General features: G+C 41.9%; 1 protein-coding gene across 1 annotated transcript in view; it reads left to right on the top strand.

The window, feature by feature from the left end:
• The window catches only part of osbp2b (oxysterol binding protein 2b), a 42,461-nt gene that overhangs the window by 642 nt on the left and 25,757 nt on the right, over positions 1 to 16,062 (top strand). The window contains exon 2 of the mRNA XM_069683193.1: positions 5,503 to 5,711. Coding sequence (XP_069539294.1) covers positions 5,503 to 5,711 — 209 coding nt within the window. The remainder of the gene's footprint in view (positions 1 to 5,502; positions 5,712 to 16,062) is intronic.

Raw genomic sequence — 16,062 nt, 5'->3', positions numbered from 1 at the left:
GTTTTAAAATGTAATTACTTATGAAAGGTATAAAAACATTTCGAAATGTAGTAATTCTTTGCACAAGTTCGCGAACGGTATCAAACTGTTTGGAACAAGCTGATCACTGCAACGAGGTGCGTGCCAAGAGATAGTCGCTGTTGTTATCATTATGTCTTCACTCTGATCTCACAGTTTCTAGCTGAAATCGAACGATAGCTGTATAATAGACTAACAAACACCTGTAGCACTGGTCATTCTGGCAAGGGAGTCATGTTCCTACAGGTGTGTGTTAAGAGGCACAGCATGGACACAATAAATGGAACATAAACAGTTACTTTGCTTCAACACAGAAGGTTCCTGTATATTATAAAGTTACATAAAGGTCTGATTAAAATGTAATAGGTCATAAAAGCAACTTGAATTCCTTGAGTTGAACATAAAGCTTAATTTTTTTTTAACAAACATATATTGTTAAAAGCAACGAATGGTGAAAACAAAGTGAATTTCCTCAAGACAACAATTTGATTATTGTCGTAGCTTAATATAACCTTATAGCAGTTGAAATAACTGTCACATGGTCTTGTCTGAGGAAGTTCAGTCTTGACCTTGCAAACAGTATATGTGACAAAATTGTCTCAACTTAGAGGTTGAATTCCAAGCATTTTCAGATCTTTTACCTGAGTCAGTTCAATATGCTGATAGGATTGAGATGTGATTGAAAGGTCTGGAGAAAAAAACATAAATGGACCTCTGAGTTGTGATTATTTTGGCACACAAGCGCTTGATACCTTTCATTTTTTCATTGCATGGCTCTTGCATGTTAAACCAGCTTTCTTTAACTGCTTCTGTCAACATTAAAATACTGCTCTATTGCCTTATAGGTCACACTGGACTAGGAACGGTTTACAGCTCAACATTGATTTCTAAATTCCCAAGTTTTTAAATTCCATAGAATATCTGTTCATGAAAAGACCCAATATTTGGACCTTTTGCACTATGGAATGGGTGCGAAGCAATTAATGATGCCACACCAGGAACTACTTTTGTATTATCCACATAAAGGAAAGATAAAGTATTTTTTGTTCCAACAGTTGTTCCCCCGTCTGACCGAGTTTCTTAATTAAATAGTTCACAGCAGAATGAGGACGCACCCTGGAGTCAATCTTCCTCTGCTAAAAGTACATTTAGTCTAAGCTTTGACTGTTTAAAGTTTAAATCCCTTCAAAATCAGATTCAATTGAAAAATAGCTTCTAGCTCAATGTGTCCTATAATTATTTGCAGTTGTAAAATTAAAGAGACACAAAGCTAATAAATAATTGTCTTTGCAAATGTCATCTTTCACTGGATGGTTAAGGAGCAAAAAATGGCTATAGAGCAGGAAGGGATTCACTGCCTCGTTTGAACGCTCCTCTGCAGAGTAAATTCTTGTAAGTATCCAGGTTTGAGTCTGAGTCCTTTTAGACTCCAATGCTTCCCTGCTGCTCCAACAGTCATAAATACAACCTTCATAAACACACATTTTCAGATTGCTTAGAAACCATTTTACCCTGATTGTGCTTGTAAGAAAATTCGATGAGAACCACATTTGGAGCTCTTTTCATCCCATGCTACAGCATCGCCACCCCAGGGCCACACTTTCCTAAGCAGCCCGATTGTCTTTTTTTCAGCGCTGTTATTTGACACAGAGGTAGTGAAGCCAAAGTCACTGGTGGTGAAAGGAAAGACGCCTGTTGCCTCTACCCTTTATTAATAGTCCATTATGTTGTAAGGTGACTGCTATCCCTGAAGTAAAGGTAGCCCGACGACATCCGAGCACAAAGCCAGTGAAGCGCATGTGTCGTCCCCTCTCACTGTTGTCTTCCTGCCTGGCAGATCACATTGTGTGTGTCTGACTTCAGGCTTTGTGTGCTTCAGTCTGTGCCCTCTCTGGGCCGACTGGCTGCACTTCTATTGTGGGCAAAGTGAAAGAGAAACAGCCAGACAAAAGTGACAACATGTCAGTGAAATGTCTCCATGTTGTTTTCCCTGTCCTACAGTTATGAGGTGAATACTGAGAGATATAAAAAGCCTTTCACTAAAGCCACTTAATAACTCTTCACTTGCACTTAGTGCTTGTTTTCTCTAAAATTGTTAGTATTAGCTTTGTTGAACTTTAAGAAACATGTGGCCCCCTTGTTAAGGATTTGATTATGTATAAATGTATGATTCATTTAATTGATAGAAGTTTCATATTGGATTAAATTCTCAGGAGGATGTACTATAAAGCTGACAGTGACTTCCGTCTAATCACATGTAGACCATCATGCATTGATCAGTGATTTTCAGTGTTCAATATTAGTTTGCCCTTTGTAAAAGGCCAGTTTATATTCAAATCAATAGTGACTGTCTAAAGGGCCGACCAATAACTGAGGGATCACTTTCATTCCCAAGGCCTGGTGTGTCTTAAGCTTGTAGCTGAGGAAGCAAAGGGCAATGGAGGATCGTAATCAATGCTCTGACTCTGTGGATGGACTGACATACTCAGCACTTGCGCCTGTTAAAATGTAATGACTTCAACATTGCTCTTGTTATTGATTACTTTTGGCCCCCAACACTGCAAGGCTGGCTTTCTTTTATTCCACATCAGCCTTGTTCATGGTCTTCTTTAGCTTAATGCACAGAAAGAGCCTCATTGTGCTCTTGTGACCAGATCTCTGTCCTTTCTGCACTGCGCTTCTTTCATTTTTAATTTCTTAATTGACTTTTTCTCCCGGTTTTAATACTCTCAGCACTACTTACTCCTCCTTCAAGTGAATCTGGCGTGGTGCTTTAGGGAAGATTACGGGGCATTAAAGCTTTGAGTGCTATTGGAGCTGCCATATCAGTGGATCCGGCCCCGTCTTTCATAGTAGACTAAGCCTGCCACTTTTCCTTCTCAGCTGCAGGCGAGTAACAAGATCGTATCAATTTAAGTGCTCAGCGGGGGTTCGGCACCATTTGTGTCCCTGCTGAGAGTCAGGTTATGGTGTTACTGCTGGCACACTCGGCTCCTGGGTGCAGGGGGAATGTGTGAAGGGAGAGTGGTGAGTTAGCCAACATAGGGCCCAGCTGGAGGGTAGAGCCTGGCCCGGGTGATGATTACTAGCCTGGCGCAGCAGAAGAATGGCTGGAGCAAGAGATGTGTATGCTGTGATCTAATCTTGTTAATGGGCTCCTCGTGGGTTGTAGGCTGTAGTGTGTTTTTGTGCGTGTAAAAGTGTCTCTGTGTGTGTGTCTAGGGGGTCTGTGTGTTTTTTGTCAAGGTACGAGCAGATGAGTGACATTAAAGGGGGCATTAGTTCTGGCCACATTCTCACCATCTCATTTTTTCAGTTTTCAGCAGGCCATGTCATGCTGTCCATGATGCTGTGTCAATGCTTTGGTTATCTTGTCTTATGTTTCCTTTTTGTCTCAAGAACGCCATGTTCCCAAGCTTTGAGTGTCTTGTGATAGCTAGCCCCCAACCACAACTTCATGCTCTTGGTCCTACATCCCTTGCCTGTCTGTGAATGTCTCGTCATGCTTATGGCTGGTTATTCTGTGTTGTTCACTGGTTGTTGTTCTGTCATTACATGCTCCAGATCGGTGGATATGTGTTTTATGAGGATATGTGCACAGGGGACGGACAGGTAAAGCACTGAAATTCCCTCCTGGCTCAGCGCATCATGCAGGTCCCTGTCTCGTGCTCTCAGCTGCCCCATCTCACCTCTGCCCCTCCCCTACTAGTGCCTTAATTCCCCTGTAGTCCTTATCTCACTTTCCCAGCTTTTGTAGTATCCTTGACTGTGTAATTTCATGGCCTTTGCATGGCCTCGCCTCCCCACAGGGCAGAAGCGATCAGCGTGGTGGATCTCGTCTTACTCATCGGCAGCACATTCAGTTTGCTGACCCACTTACAGCCAGGACTCTGCAGCTGAGCTTGGCTGGGCTCGGCTGGAAACTGGGATACTAAGGATCCCTGCCCGCCCTCCGCACTGCTTCGCATGGCCTCAGCGCGGCCTTTTCTCCAAAACTGATGTGCACTGAGCGCCAGCAGGAGAGCAGTACACTGAAGCTCTTGTTCTGCTTTGGCATTATAACAAGACTTGACTTCAACCAGTAGAAGCAGTGTGAGGGAAATCACTGTCTGGCAGACCTTACAAACACACTTCAACCTGTGACTTAATGAGGCTGCAGCCACCTTGTCAGTGTCAACAGAGAGTGGAGCCGGTCGAGAGCTTAGTGCTGCTGAGAGGCAGCTGCTGCTGGCAGCGAGGGCTCCCTGTGGACGAATGAATGGATGTTAGCACCCACAGATAAATACAGACGCATTCACATGATTGCTTCGAAAGTTGCTGTTTTCCAAGAATATGGATGAGCATTCATGTGACACTGAGAGTTGAGGAAAGCTTTGTTTAATATGAAACGGCCAACACAGCATGTGATTTCGCTGATTAGCTGCTGTTCTCTGGTTGAGGGTGTTAATCAGCAAAATCAGCTGTCTGTGGACACAGTGTAGACCTGCATAAGCCGCAGCCCCCCCTGAGGGCCATGATGAAGCATTCCCACAGCTTAGCTTGTCTAACCGTGACAGAATGACAGGAAACCAGTTATCCACCACAGAATTGTAAGTGCAATGTTTCTTTTTTCCCAGTTAATCTCATTAGTTATAGTAACGCCGTTTTAACAAAGACGTTATTTAAAAACTTGTTATGATGTGGAATAACTGCCTCATGTTTATGCCCCTAATAAACTCTACGGTATTTTTCACGCACAACACTATTAACATTCTGCTGCAGTGCTGTTCTGTGCTGGTGTTGTTTTATTGGATGATTTAATCTGGAAACATACAGTCTGTACATTTGGCATGCACATGCACAGCACATTTATGCACAGCTCTTTCCTCTAGCCTTTGCTTTTTGTCCTATCTCTTGCTCTGCTGCTCTGACTCTCTCCCTAGCTATCTCTCTCTCTCTCTCTCTTTTTTTACACTCTGTCCTCTCTTTGTTCACACTGTTATTCATTGTTTGCTTTTGCTCACTACAGAGGCTCTGAGCCAGACAATGGCCTTGTTATCTAGACTACTGTGGCCCACTGAATGTGCAACAGTTGGTCTTAGTGGAGGCTACACAGAATACCCACAATTCAGCACTCTCACAGCAGGGCAGGCAGGTCATGCTGAGTGAAATAGACGTTTAAACTATCCCATTTGTTTGACTTAAGCTAATGCAGGTTTGTGTTATATAAATTATGTTGTACAGAGAAAGTTTGTGTTTGAAAATAACTCAATACTTCTTTTGCTGCTTGGCTTTCAAAGTGAATCCTCATACTCTGTCGCATTTCTCCGTCCCTCCTCACCTCCCTGCTTGTGCTTATTTGCCGTAAGACTGACAGTTGTGCTATTCTTCCTGCAATGACAAATGAGTACTGAGACTAGTGTCTTCAGCTCTTTCTTGTGTCTGCTTTCTCTCTCTCTCTCTCTTTGCCCTTCTGTCTCTTTTTCTGCCTGGTATTCGTTGCAGGACGCAGGCAGAGATGGCCCATACGTGTCGTGGAACAATCAACTTGGCCACGGCACACATCGACACAGAAGACGCCTGCAACATTGTCTTGAGCAGCGGCGGCCGCACGTACCACCTGAAGGCTAGCACAGAAGTGGAGAGGCAGAGATGGGTCACAGCTCTGGAGTTGGCCAAAGCTAAAGCCATCCGCATGATGAACGATCAGTCTGGTAAGGGCAGCTGGAGGGAGCAGCTACTTATATGGAAAGTTTAAGCTGCATGGCATGCTTGTTATAGTCTAAGTGCAAGCTGTTTGAGCATAATACACCCAGGAGGCATTGATGCAAGACATCAATGGACAGAATTTAACCTTGATAAATAAAGGCTGGGCTGATACAGCCCTGGGCAAACATATGAAAGTGTGTTTATCTTAGTTAGTTATTAAGATTCCTGCGAGGTGAAAGGTGTGTTCAGTGCTAGGGGAAAGGCATGTCCTCAGGCCAGCCTAGATATGTGTTTGGCATTTGATGTTCATCACAGCTGGCGTCTGAGGCTGAGCTCACAACCTCTTTCTTTAATGTATATCAGATTCCGTGTCATCCAGGAGAGGGCAGTGTCGCCTGCCTTGTAGAGCTGGAAAACAGAAAGGAATATGCTAATAGAACCATGCAACTGGGCCTCCATTCAGCTTCCTCCTGACCACACAACACTCTCCTTTCCAACGGGACTTATTCTTGTGTGGCCGTATTAAGTGCTTTTGGTCAAAGGCTGTGGGAAAAGCCTGGGAGGGCCATTATTCTTCACATCACCCTGGCATCATCCCAAAACCCCTCTGCCCCAGTCTTTCACAGACAGAGTCTACAGAGACTGAGACGGGCTATATATTCCTCTGGCCTCCATTTGAAAGTCAGATCACTAAATATAGACTGGGAAAGAATGTGAGCGCTTTATAGCTCACCTCTTCCAGTAAGTAAGAGAGGGATATTCCTGGTATATTTGTATTTGATTTACTCGAATACATTATTTGATTTGTGTGTGTTGGACAGTATTTGTTTGTGTGTGTTGGACAGTATGTGTTTGTGTGTGTATACATATTTTCTGCAGAATGGTTTATTGTAACCTACAATGACAGTATGCTAATGTCCAGCAACAGCAGCAACCTTCACCCCAGTTCAGTTCTTTTGTTCTTCTGTATGTATTGCTCCCTCTTCATCATCTTCACGTAACATATGTTTTAAGCAAACTTTACTTAAAAACAGTTTGTCAGGCACAGAGTAAGTTGATTATTGAATTTATACAATATAAAACACACTGAAAGAAAAACTTCTTTGAATCTGTGTGAAATGTAGAGTAAGGATACAGTTTTGATGTCAGGCGACCACTCAAAGAACAAGTATACTTGTGGTCACATGCCATGAAAGAAAGAAGTCGTTAACAAAGGTCAGATCTTTAAGCCACTGACTCAACAGGTTTTTTCTCCATTGTCAGCAAACTTTCCCCATATAAATATGTGAACTCCCACTTAGGCAGCTGCTTCAGTGGATCTAAAAGTCTACTGCCAAACACTGTCTGTCATTCAGAACCTCTTAAACTTTTGCTAAATACTTTGTTTAAAGCACAAAACTTCAGTAATCATTACATAAGTGGTTTGCCTGCCATGCATTCTACTTTAATCTTATGAAGCAGCAAATTGTTTGCCCTTAATTTGACTTAATGACTGCTTTAAAGCTTAGAGAAAGAATATGTGCCTGTCTTTGTGGGTTTTTTCAACATTTCCTTTCACAGCTAGTCCGTCTGTGGGAGGAGGATTTAAGAGAAAGTGAGAAAAGGGGCACTGTGTGAGCCTGCCTACAGAAAATTAAGTGTATGTTAATGCTGCTAATGTGAGCAATTCCTCAGTATCACAGTGGTGTTGTTAGTGTTCATCAAAATGTAATTTATACGTAATTTTGCCTTCAGGCTCTTTCACAGCATCCCATTCTTTATGGTGTTAGACAAACATGGATCAGTGACTGGGCTCCCACATTCATTAACCTGCCCTCCCCTCTCTGACAGGGGAACAAAGAGCTTCTATCGACCTCCTCAGGAGAACACATTGTTCAGCTCGGGCACATCATGTGTTTAGATAGAGATCGATGTTGACTTGATATCCTTGACGTGGCTGGTTGTTTCATTACCTTGCCTAATTGAGAAAAGGTTTCAAAAATCTTAACTCCAATAACCCACACCTGAACTCAAATATCAGGTCAGTCTTTGTGTGTGAGCCGTGAGATTCTTTTCTCTTTACAACTGACCTGAGCCCTAAATCAATTACTTGAACTCCTCATTAGCACCAGTGTCACACCTTAAGCCTTCACCATTCATAAGCCTTCTCTTGTAAATTGCCTTTCCTTCCACGTGCATCTTGTTCTAAATTAGTCTGAGATTGGATTTCTAGCAGCTTACTGAAGCTTTTGCAGTCAGAGGCGTTCAGTCAGCAGGTGGCAGTGCTTCCTCTCACTTCAGTGTGACCTCTCTTCTGGGTTCGCCTGCCTTGTTTTTGCTGCTGCTTGTGAAAGTGGGATCACAGCCCGTTGATTCGACTGTTCCAGTGGTGGCTTCAATTTGCAAGCACACAGACTCTTATTTGAATTTCACTCAAGTGAGTAGTGGCTTACATGGGGGACTTTTGGTGGAAACTGTGAAGAGGTTTAGAAATAAAATTCATAGATAGTGGAACCAGTCTTCCAGTCAGTGGTTCCTCTGGGTCTAACTGAACTCTGGAAGTTCTCAGAATGCAAGTTAAGGCGTCTCTTCATTTCACAAACAAGTGCATTGATCTGTATCAGCATCTGATCATCACCTGATGGTTTAAACTGACTCCGGCTCCTCTGGTATATGACTAAACTCATTATCATCGGATATTCTTTCTTCTGGAGTTCAATTATTGCAGGCTTTTACACATATCCTCCTGCATGTGCTATCCCGCCATATTATTTTTCTATATCTTTCTCTCTCTTAGTCTTTTTTTCACATCCCAGCTGCTGTTTTTCGTTTACAGTAAAGGTAGTGCTCTGTCCATGGTCCTGAAACGGTGGAAACAATGTAAGGACAGACTAGGACCGCCATAGCTTAAACAAGCTCCATTACTTCCTTCTGCCTTCCTCTCATGGTGCCGACTCTCCCCGTCTTTTTTTCCCCGTACATTCGCTGAGACACTGGCTCTTCCTCTCTCTTCCAGTCACCCTCTCACTTGCTGTCTGGTTTCCCGCCCCCTCCCTCTTCCTCTCTGTCCTCCTCTCTCTCAGTAAGTCGTTTTACTCTGCTTTCCACCCAGCGGGGTTTAGTCCTGAATGGAATGACCCTCTGCTGCTTCCTCCCCTCGTTTCTTTCTCTTGAAACATTTCTATTGTCCTGCAAAGTCTGAGGAAAGACATAGGAACCGGGTAAGGCACAGTTTCTCTCTTGTAAGTACTCTGCTTTTCTTCCTTTTGGGTTTGGCTCAGGAATGTGCGTGTGAATGTTTGCATACATGTGTAACTGGAGGTGCAGCTTCTGTGTCTAAACGCTCTGGCTTATATCATAGTATGTTGGTGATCGATTTGTGATGGATATATCAGGGATATGTTATTTCCATTAATACATCAAGGCTGCGTACAGAAGATATCTATCCCGGAATTCTTTATAATTCTTAGATTCTTTATTTATTCAGGAGAAAAGCTCTGCTTTAAAATTGGTATTGAGTAAGTGATTGAGCATGTTTGTAACATGTGAAATGAAAACACAGATTGTAAAGCTTTTTCTTCTTGGTATCCTTTTAGGAAAGGGATGCATCTTTCTGGACAAGGCAAGACACTCAGGTTGTAGTAGTGAGTGTGTGTAGTGTTACTTTTATTACACCGGACTGCATGACAATAAATCCAGAAAGAGTTGCATCCTTTCAAAAAAGGGATGCATCAGTAAATTCACTACTGAGATAGTTATTTTTATGATTTTACTCATAAACTCCTTTCAGATGACAGATCTATAAAACAAACTGTTAGAGAAAACATTTACTCCCTCTGTATTAGTCCTAATGGAGCCAAATGTGTTTGAAATACTGTATGTTATTCTCGGCACTTCTCTCTGAGCTCATGAAAGGTGGTGAATTTTTGAAATGACAGATGGCATGCTCATCACCCTCATCAATTAGCTCTGCAGCGGCGGTGTATCGAATCACTTGTCCTTGTTTGTCTTGGATGTAAAAGCGTGTGCCGGCAGAGGTCGATTTGCTAGATCAGCTCAGTCCCCACTGACGAGGGAGATGGAGACAGAAACATCAGAGTCACACTCAGTCTTGTAACATAACAAACATCAGTGCCAGATGAGGCTCTTCACAGAGATCACAGAGACTGTGGCTGTCCAAGTAGTCAGTCAGCCAAAAGTCATCCTCTGGGTGTGTTTCTGTCTTCTTTTCTCATGTTTTTAAGTCATATTTACTTCCTTCTCACCCTTTTTGTCTCTTTAATCTGAATGTAACAGCCTGGTATCCCTCTGGTATCAGACCTTTACTGTCTTGTATTGGATTTGACCTCCTTGAACTCACACTCCCTCCATAAACTACACGTCCCACCCACCACTGTTGGCCACACGGACACATCGATCTTGGCGTTACAGGCCACCCACTTCCTCTCCCACTGGTCTGACTCTCTGCTCTTTGAGACTCCATTGTGTCCTCTCGTGTCCCGATGCTTAGAGTAAATTCCAGAAATGTAAGACTAATTGAGCCTATCGACTTCACCCTGTTTCAACTAAGCTGGTTAATTCTCCCTCCTACATCTTAATTTTCACCTCTTCTCTCTTAAGTCTTGTTTTCCTCTCTTGATAGAATTTGAAACCACACTGCCTTTTTAGTCTATGTATGTTTAATGTCATGTAAAAGCTTCATCTTCCTGCTACAGAAGTGGTTTAGGGCTGATGGATGTCTTGACCACAGGCCCCGTCCTCCCTGAAAAAGCAAACAACAAGCATTTTACAGTCATGGCATAAAAGTCTAATCTCGAAGATTTCAGTTGTGTTCTCTTTGGCGTCACCTTTGGTGATAAATGGTAATTGTGAGAGGACACTAACCAATTTAACCAGACGTCCATGGTTGGCTCCCTTTGTCACGGTTGTAACTGATGATTTTCCTCGCTGACGGTCGCCTCCTTTTTAGACTGTTTGCCTTCATCTGAGCGTCCAATTTGTTTCTTTTTCTTTGGATTTTCACTTATTTTTGAAGTTGTATCTGTAGTCATCGATCTTTTCTTTGTTTGTTCAGCCATAGTAGATTACTGTTTACTCGCAACACTTGCAGAGACCGTAAAAGCAGCCACTTAGCTCCGCCTACCTTCTCTGGCAGACCAACCACTGCTGGGTGATGGAAAACACGTCACTAACTGGGCGTTGCTTGTGATTTTTTCTGCGAAAGTCGCACCAGACACCAAGTTGTTGATTTCTGTAAACAATCTCTTGTTTACAGAGAGGCTGAATGTCTGAGAGCATAATATTATGATAAATCTGTTTTCCCCTTCTGGTATATAATGTACTGTGTGTGTTTGTGTGTGTTACAGTGTTGTGTTTTCTGTGTGGGAGTCTGAGCTAAATAACTAGGTTTCCATATTCTGCTTTATTAGTATCCCCTTTGCCTCTTATTAAGATGATATGAAATGTGACCATTGTTAGCTCAGTTTAATGGATCTATAGATGTTATTCATGACTCCATACAGTCAGTGGACAGCGCTATTGAAATGCTGCATTATTACACAATCCACCCCACATTACTGGTATGATTGTGCTGCCCTTGGTCCTACTTACTGGAATGTGTCGCTCTGTGTGGATCAGTGCGCCCAATGACCTGCTGCATTGTGAGTGAAACCAGAGCTCATTATTAAGCTCGCATTGTGTCCCAGTCCACACCCACATTTTCTTTCTGTCGCTCACTGAAGCTTTTCTGCTTCATCAGCAGCGAGGAGAAGTTGAGAAATTGAATACCCCGATACAGGCAAGTCATTAAAATATAAATTAGTTTGACTTTGTGCAAGGCGGTTAAATAGTACAACACGGGTTCAGTATTCATGTAGTCTTATTCTTTTCATCCTCTCTGTGGATTTCTGTGTTGTGACACCTCTTGGTCAGGTGTAGCTCTTTATGCCAACTTCTTTTCTATTCCAAACATTTACATATTGACCACCCTGGCTGCTTTCTCACAAACGATAACGTTTAAACTTCCGTCTGAAATTTAAAACTTAAAAAACAGACTAAACTGTGGGGTGTTTTGGGGGCAGGCTAATTCATGTCCCACCATAATAAAGATGTGTCACATAGCCATACATTAGTTTAATACTTAAATGATTTCTTCATAGCCTCTTGCCTTCACCTTTGTCTATAAAATAATAAGTTCAAAGCTCAGTTTGAGCTCACAGAAACTAGCTACCCGCAAGTAATTAGGAGTAAGTTATCCTCTTAAATAATTCAATAATATCAGTGTAACATATTGCTTTAAACTGCTGTATTTGGGTTCGGCTGATTTCCAGGAACTGTGATATACATGATGGATGTGAGGTCAGACATGCTTTGAGACAGAAAGTCCACTTAAATTAATTTTTATTTTGAAGGCAGGGGTTTCAGATGATGACACTAAATGATGCTGGTTTTGTCTAAACTGTAATATTTAAAATATAGGAATTTAATATTATTAACAAAACAACTAAATGTTAGACAATTGTACGTTAACAGAAGCATCAGATGATAAGATAAATTCACATTTTACACATTACAGTTGTTGTCTGAAGCCAAAGGGTTCATCTGCAGGTATGGTGAAAAGACTTCTACCTGATTACAATCTCCTTATATCCGCTCTGAAGAAGCCACTCCTCCCATTTCCTGTCTCCACTCAGAAAAGTAATTAATCTCATTGACTCATTAATCAATTCTTTAATGCCAGTGTTACAGCACAGCAGAGTTAAATATAACAATTTACACACAGTTTGTTGCTGTAAAACATATACGGTAGCTCGCTAACTGTTAGCAGCAAAGTTAGCAAGCTACACTGCTGGGTTGAACAGACACTATTGGGAGATCATGCACATAGTAGATGTACATAATTTATGTCTTCAACCATGAACATAACACACTATCTAACCTTGTTTAGAAAGTACAATCATTTTACGTAGTTATTTCTTTCAAAGAGAGTTAAGGTCTCGAGCACTGAAACAAGTCATCCACAGCAGGTTTTGGCTGCTGAAATGTTGCTACGGTATCTCCAGACTCCGAGTCCTGACCCTAAGCCTTTTAAACTGTACATGCAAGACATCCTGCAATTACCACTGTGCTGAGAATATTTTTAATGGGCAAAAGTTGAATATAAACTGTTCTCTTTCTGCAGCTCTGGTCAGCAGCCATGGAAACAGTTGGTCCAGAATATTTTCTCTTTGTGAGTTTAACATTAACTTACTTTTTAAAAGTAAGGCTGTTGTTAAGTAGTTGCTGCCAGAGTTTGGTTTAAATGAGCAGTACATTATACTGTATGTGGGACATTATGTTGTACAGATGGCACATTTTAAGAAACTATAAAACACAAATGGGGTACATTGTCTGCTACACTGCCAATGAATGGGAGCGTATTTTTTAACTACTATTGCTTCTACATGTTAAGAGGCATGCTAGGATATTTTTTGAAGACCCCTTTAACATAAAAAATGTAAAGGCACAACTCACTCAGGCACTTACAGACACACAAAACCAACAGCTGCCATACAAAGAGGCAAAGACCTGGACCTGACTTTGTTTGTCTGAGATGACTAAGTGCACACAGGGCTCGATGATTCATTACTCCAGTGTGTAGAGAGTCTTCTGTAATTTCACTCTGCTTCGTGTGGCATTTATATGAAGTGCTATGTCTGTTTGCGATCGCTAAAACATCAAGTTGATGCATGGTGTCTACTGTGAGCCAGTGCGAGAGATGCAGGAAGCAATTACTCTTAAATTTGTGGTTAATTAAAGATCTTCCACCTCCTTGGGATAAGCAGGTTATTAGCACCACAGGAGGAGCGTCAGTCCATTAGGAGCCCTCACATCCAGGCTTGCATTTCACTGCAGTCGATTCCAGTCGTTCTGGTTCTTACATGCAAGTGGTCTTGTGTCGTCTCAGTGACAGTGAGGGAGCACAATGTCTGCTATAATGTGTTTTTTTTGGCATGGATAAATAACATTTATAAGGCTACTGCTTCTGGAAGCGACGCAGACTGATGATTTAAATAGTCACAAACACAGAATGTGACTGCCTGGAAATATGAATTCATATCACGATCTAACGGTTTTCTCGAGCTGAGCAGTTTGAACTGGTTTTAATGAGCTCGGTGTTCGTGCGTTCAGGCTGTGAGGATGTGAGGAGTGTTTTTGTTCCTGGAACTTAAGGCAGTAATTGGCCTAATGAGACTGTAACTCGTGCTCTTTAAATGCCCTCTTTCTCTTTAGTTTGTCTTTCAGATGGGTTAGCCTTTAACTGTCTCCCCTGCAGTAAATAAACAAGCACATGTGGGGTTGAATTTCTGCTTAACTGAGTATATCATGTGATACACATGCATTTCACTTCAGAGTCCAGACTTTTGGATTGGTCCCTCTCATGGACAGGATATTTTAGAGAGTGGAATCATCTTTGTTTGGAAATATGGATGCAGTATTTGTTCTAGATATAATTTAATGTATCTACTTTATCATATAGCACTTTTTAACATACGAAATGCTGCTCAAAGTGCTTTACATTCAGACTAATGCCAGCCAAAATGCTGCTCTATGTGAAACGGCACGGATACATTTCAGACAGCTGGCTGTTTTCATGCCATGTCTGCCTCTCTTTGCATGGTTAAACTCAACTGCATTGAAGAAGCGAAATGATGAAGGTCAAGTATGAAATTAATAGAGGTTTCATGCTTCAGCGGCCCCTCGAACATGCCCCGGGACATTTACAGGATGTTATTTATTTACAGTACAGCAATCTGTCTCCGTCAGCACTTCCCTCATCTCACTTACAGTGCACAGCCGCGCACCCCTGTTACCTGTTTCTGCTGCTATCACACATTTTACAGAACGACTGCAACACATATTAGAGTGGACAGGCTTCGCGTGATAGCAGTGATTTCAGTCGATGGAGGGACTGTGTATGCTGTTGGCCTAATTTGCAGAGCTGTGCTTTTTATACACGCTGTTACACAGTAAATTGGTGTTGCATGAACCAGTCTCAGCCTGTGCTTTTATTGAAGTCATATTCCAGTGATTTCCAAAGCAGAGATGTAGAGAAAGAGATGCATGATGTTTCATCCAAAATGCAGGTCGTCCTTGCCAACTGCAACACATCGATTCATTTTTCAACATCATCCTACAGAGTACTCTTAACATAATTTAAATATGTCCCCTGGAGAACCCGTTTTCAATTTTAAATAGGGGGTATTCTGCTGTTTCACATTTTAAGACATATAATATATGTAATATATATATATAATAACATATATAATGTTACAATGTTGGATGTTCATACTAAACATGGGTGAAGTTTCAGATCTGTAGGAAGTAATCCCCAGGCTCCTCAGCTCAGTCTGCAGGCTGCTGTGAACACCAGGTTTCACACAGTTTTCACACAGTTAGCATAGCTTAGCTTAGCAGTTTTTTATTAGTATACTTATTCAGATCTGATATGATGATGTTGCTCGGCTGCAGGCTTGCACACTGTTTGTCTGACAAAGGTCTACTGACACTTTAAGAGACTTTGATTGCCTGGATTTGGTTGCCTGGACATTGTATATGATGTTTGTTGCTGCTATTCTCACTCCAAGTAAAAGTGATTCTTTAGTTATCAAAGTGTTATAAGATTTGCAAGGTTCATTCGTTCAGCTTTAAGTATGGGTGATACGTACGGTGGCCGGCAAGGCCAACGTGCTGCAACAGCCCAAACGTTACAAATTTACATCGTCTCTGAATCTGCAGCTTGTTTCTTCTAATCGAAATTGTTTGAGCTGTTGCAGCGCGTTTGCCCTTGCCGGCCACCATAGATATGAATGGTTAACATGTCTAGCAGAAACTTCTGAAACAATACCTGCACTTGTCCTCCTGTCAAATATACACGTAGCTGAAAAGAGATGGATATTATTGTATGGAATAATTATTGGCCAGTCCTTAAACAGTTAACTCTAAGTGAGGAGAAATAGTTCAGATTGCCAAGGTGACCTTGAGTTACAGTGTCATATGTTAAACGGCTGTAACATTGGTATACGCTGCAGCTGCTTTAAATGGGGAGGAGGGAGGTTCGTTTTTGGGCCAAATACTATAGTGACACTGACCTGATAGAGGTCAGATCTGAGGTGGTCTGTCTTGGATGTTGATCAGCACTGTGAAGAGATTCAGATGGAGGACAACATCATACAAAGCTCTGCATGGTGTAATTTTTGGAGCAACATAGCCCTCACTTCATCTCATCTCTGACATTCAGCTGTCCTGGAATAGTCGCCTTTTTCTCTCTCGCAGCAAAATCAGCAGGCAGGGGTTAACAGAAAAGAAGCAATGCATTCTGGGCTTAGTCTAGTTGAT

The sequence above is a fragment of the Semicossyphus pulcher genome, unplaced genomic scaffold (genome assembly GCF_022749685.1).
Source record: "Semicossyphus pulcher isolate SPU_LCO1_2020_fin unplaced genomic scaffold, fSemPul1.0.p SCAF_6, whole genome shotgun sequence".
NCBI classification, from domain to species: domain Eukaryota; kingdom Metazoa; phylum Chordata; class Actinopteri; order Labriformes; family Labridae; genus Semicossyphus; species Semicossyphus pulcher.
This window is presented reverse-complemented; position numbering and strand designations above follow the sequence as displayed.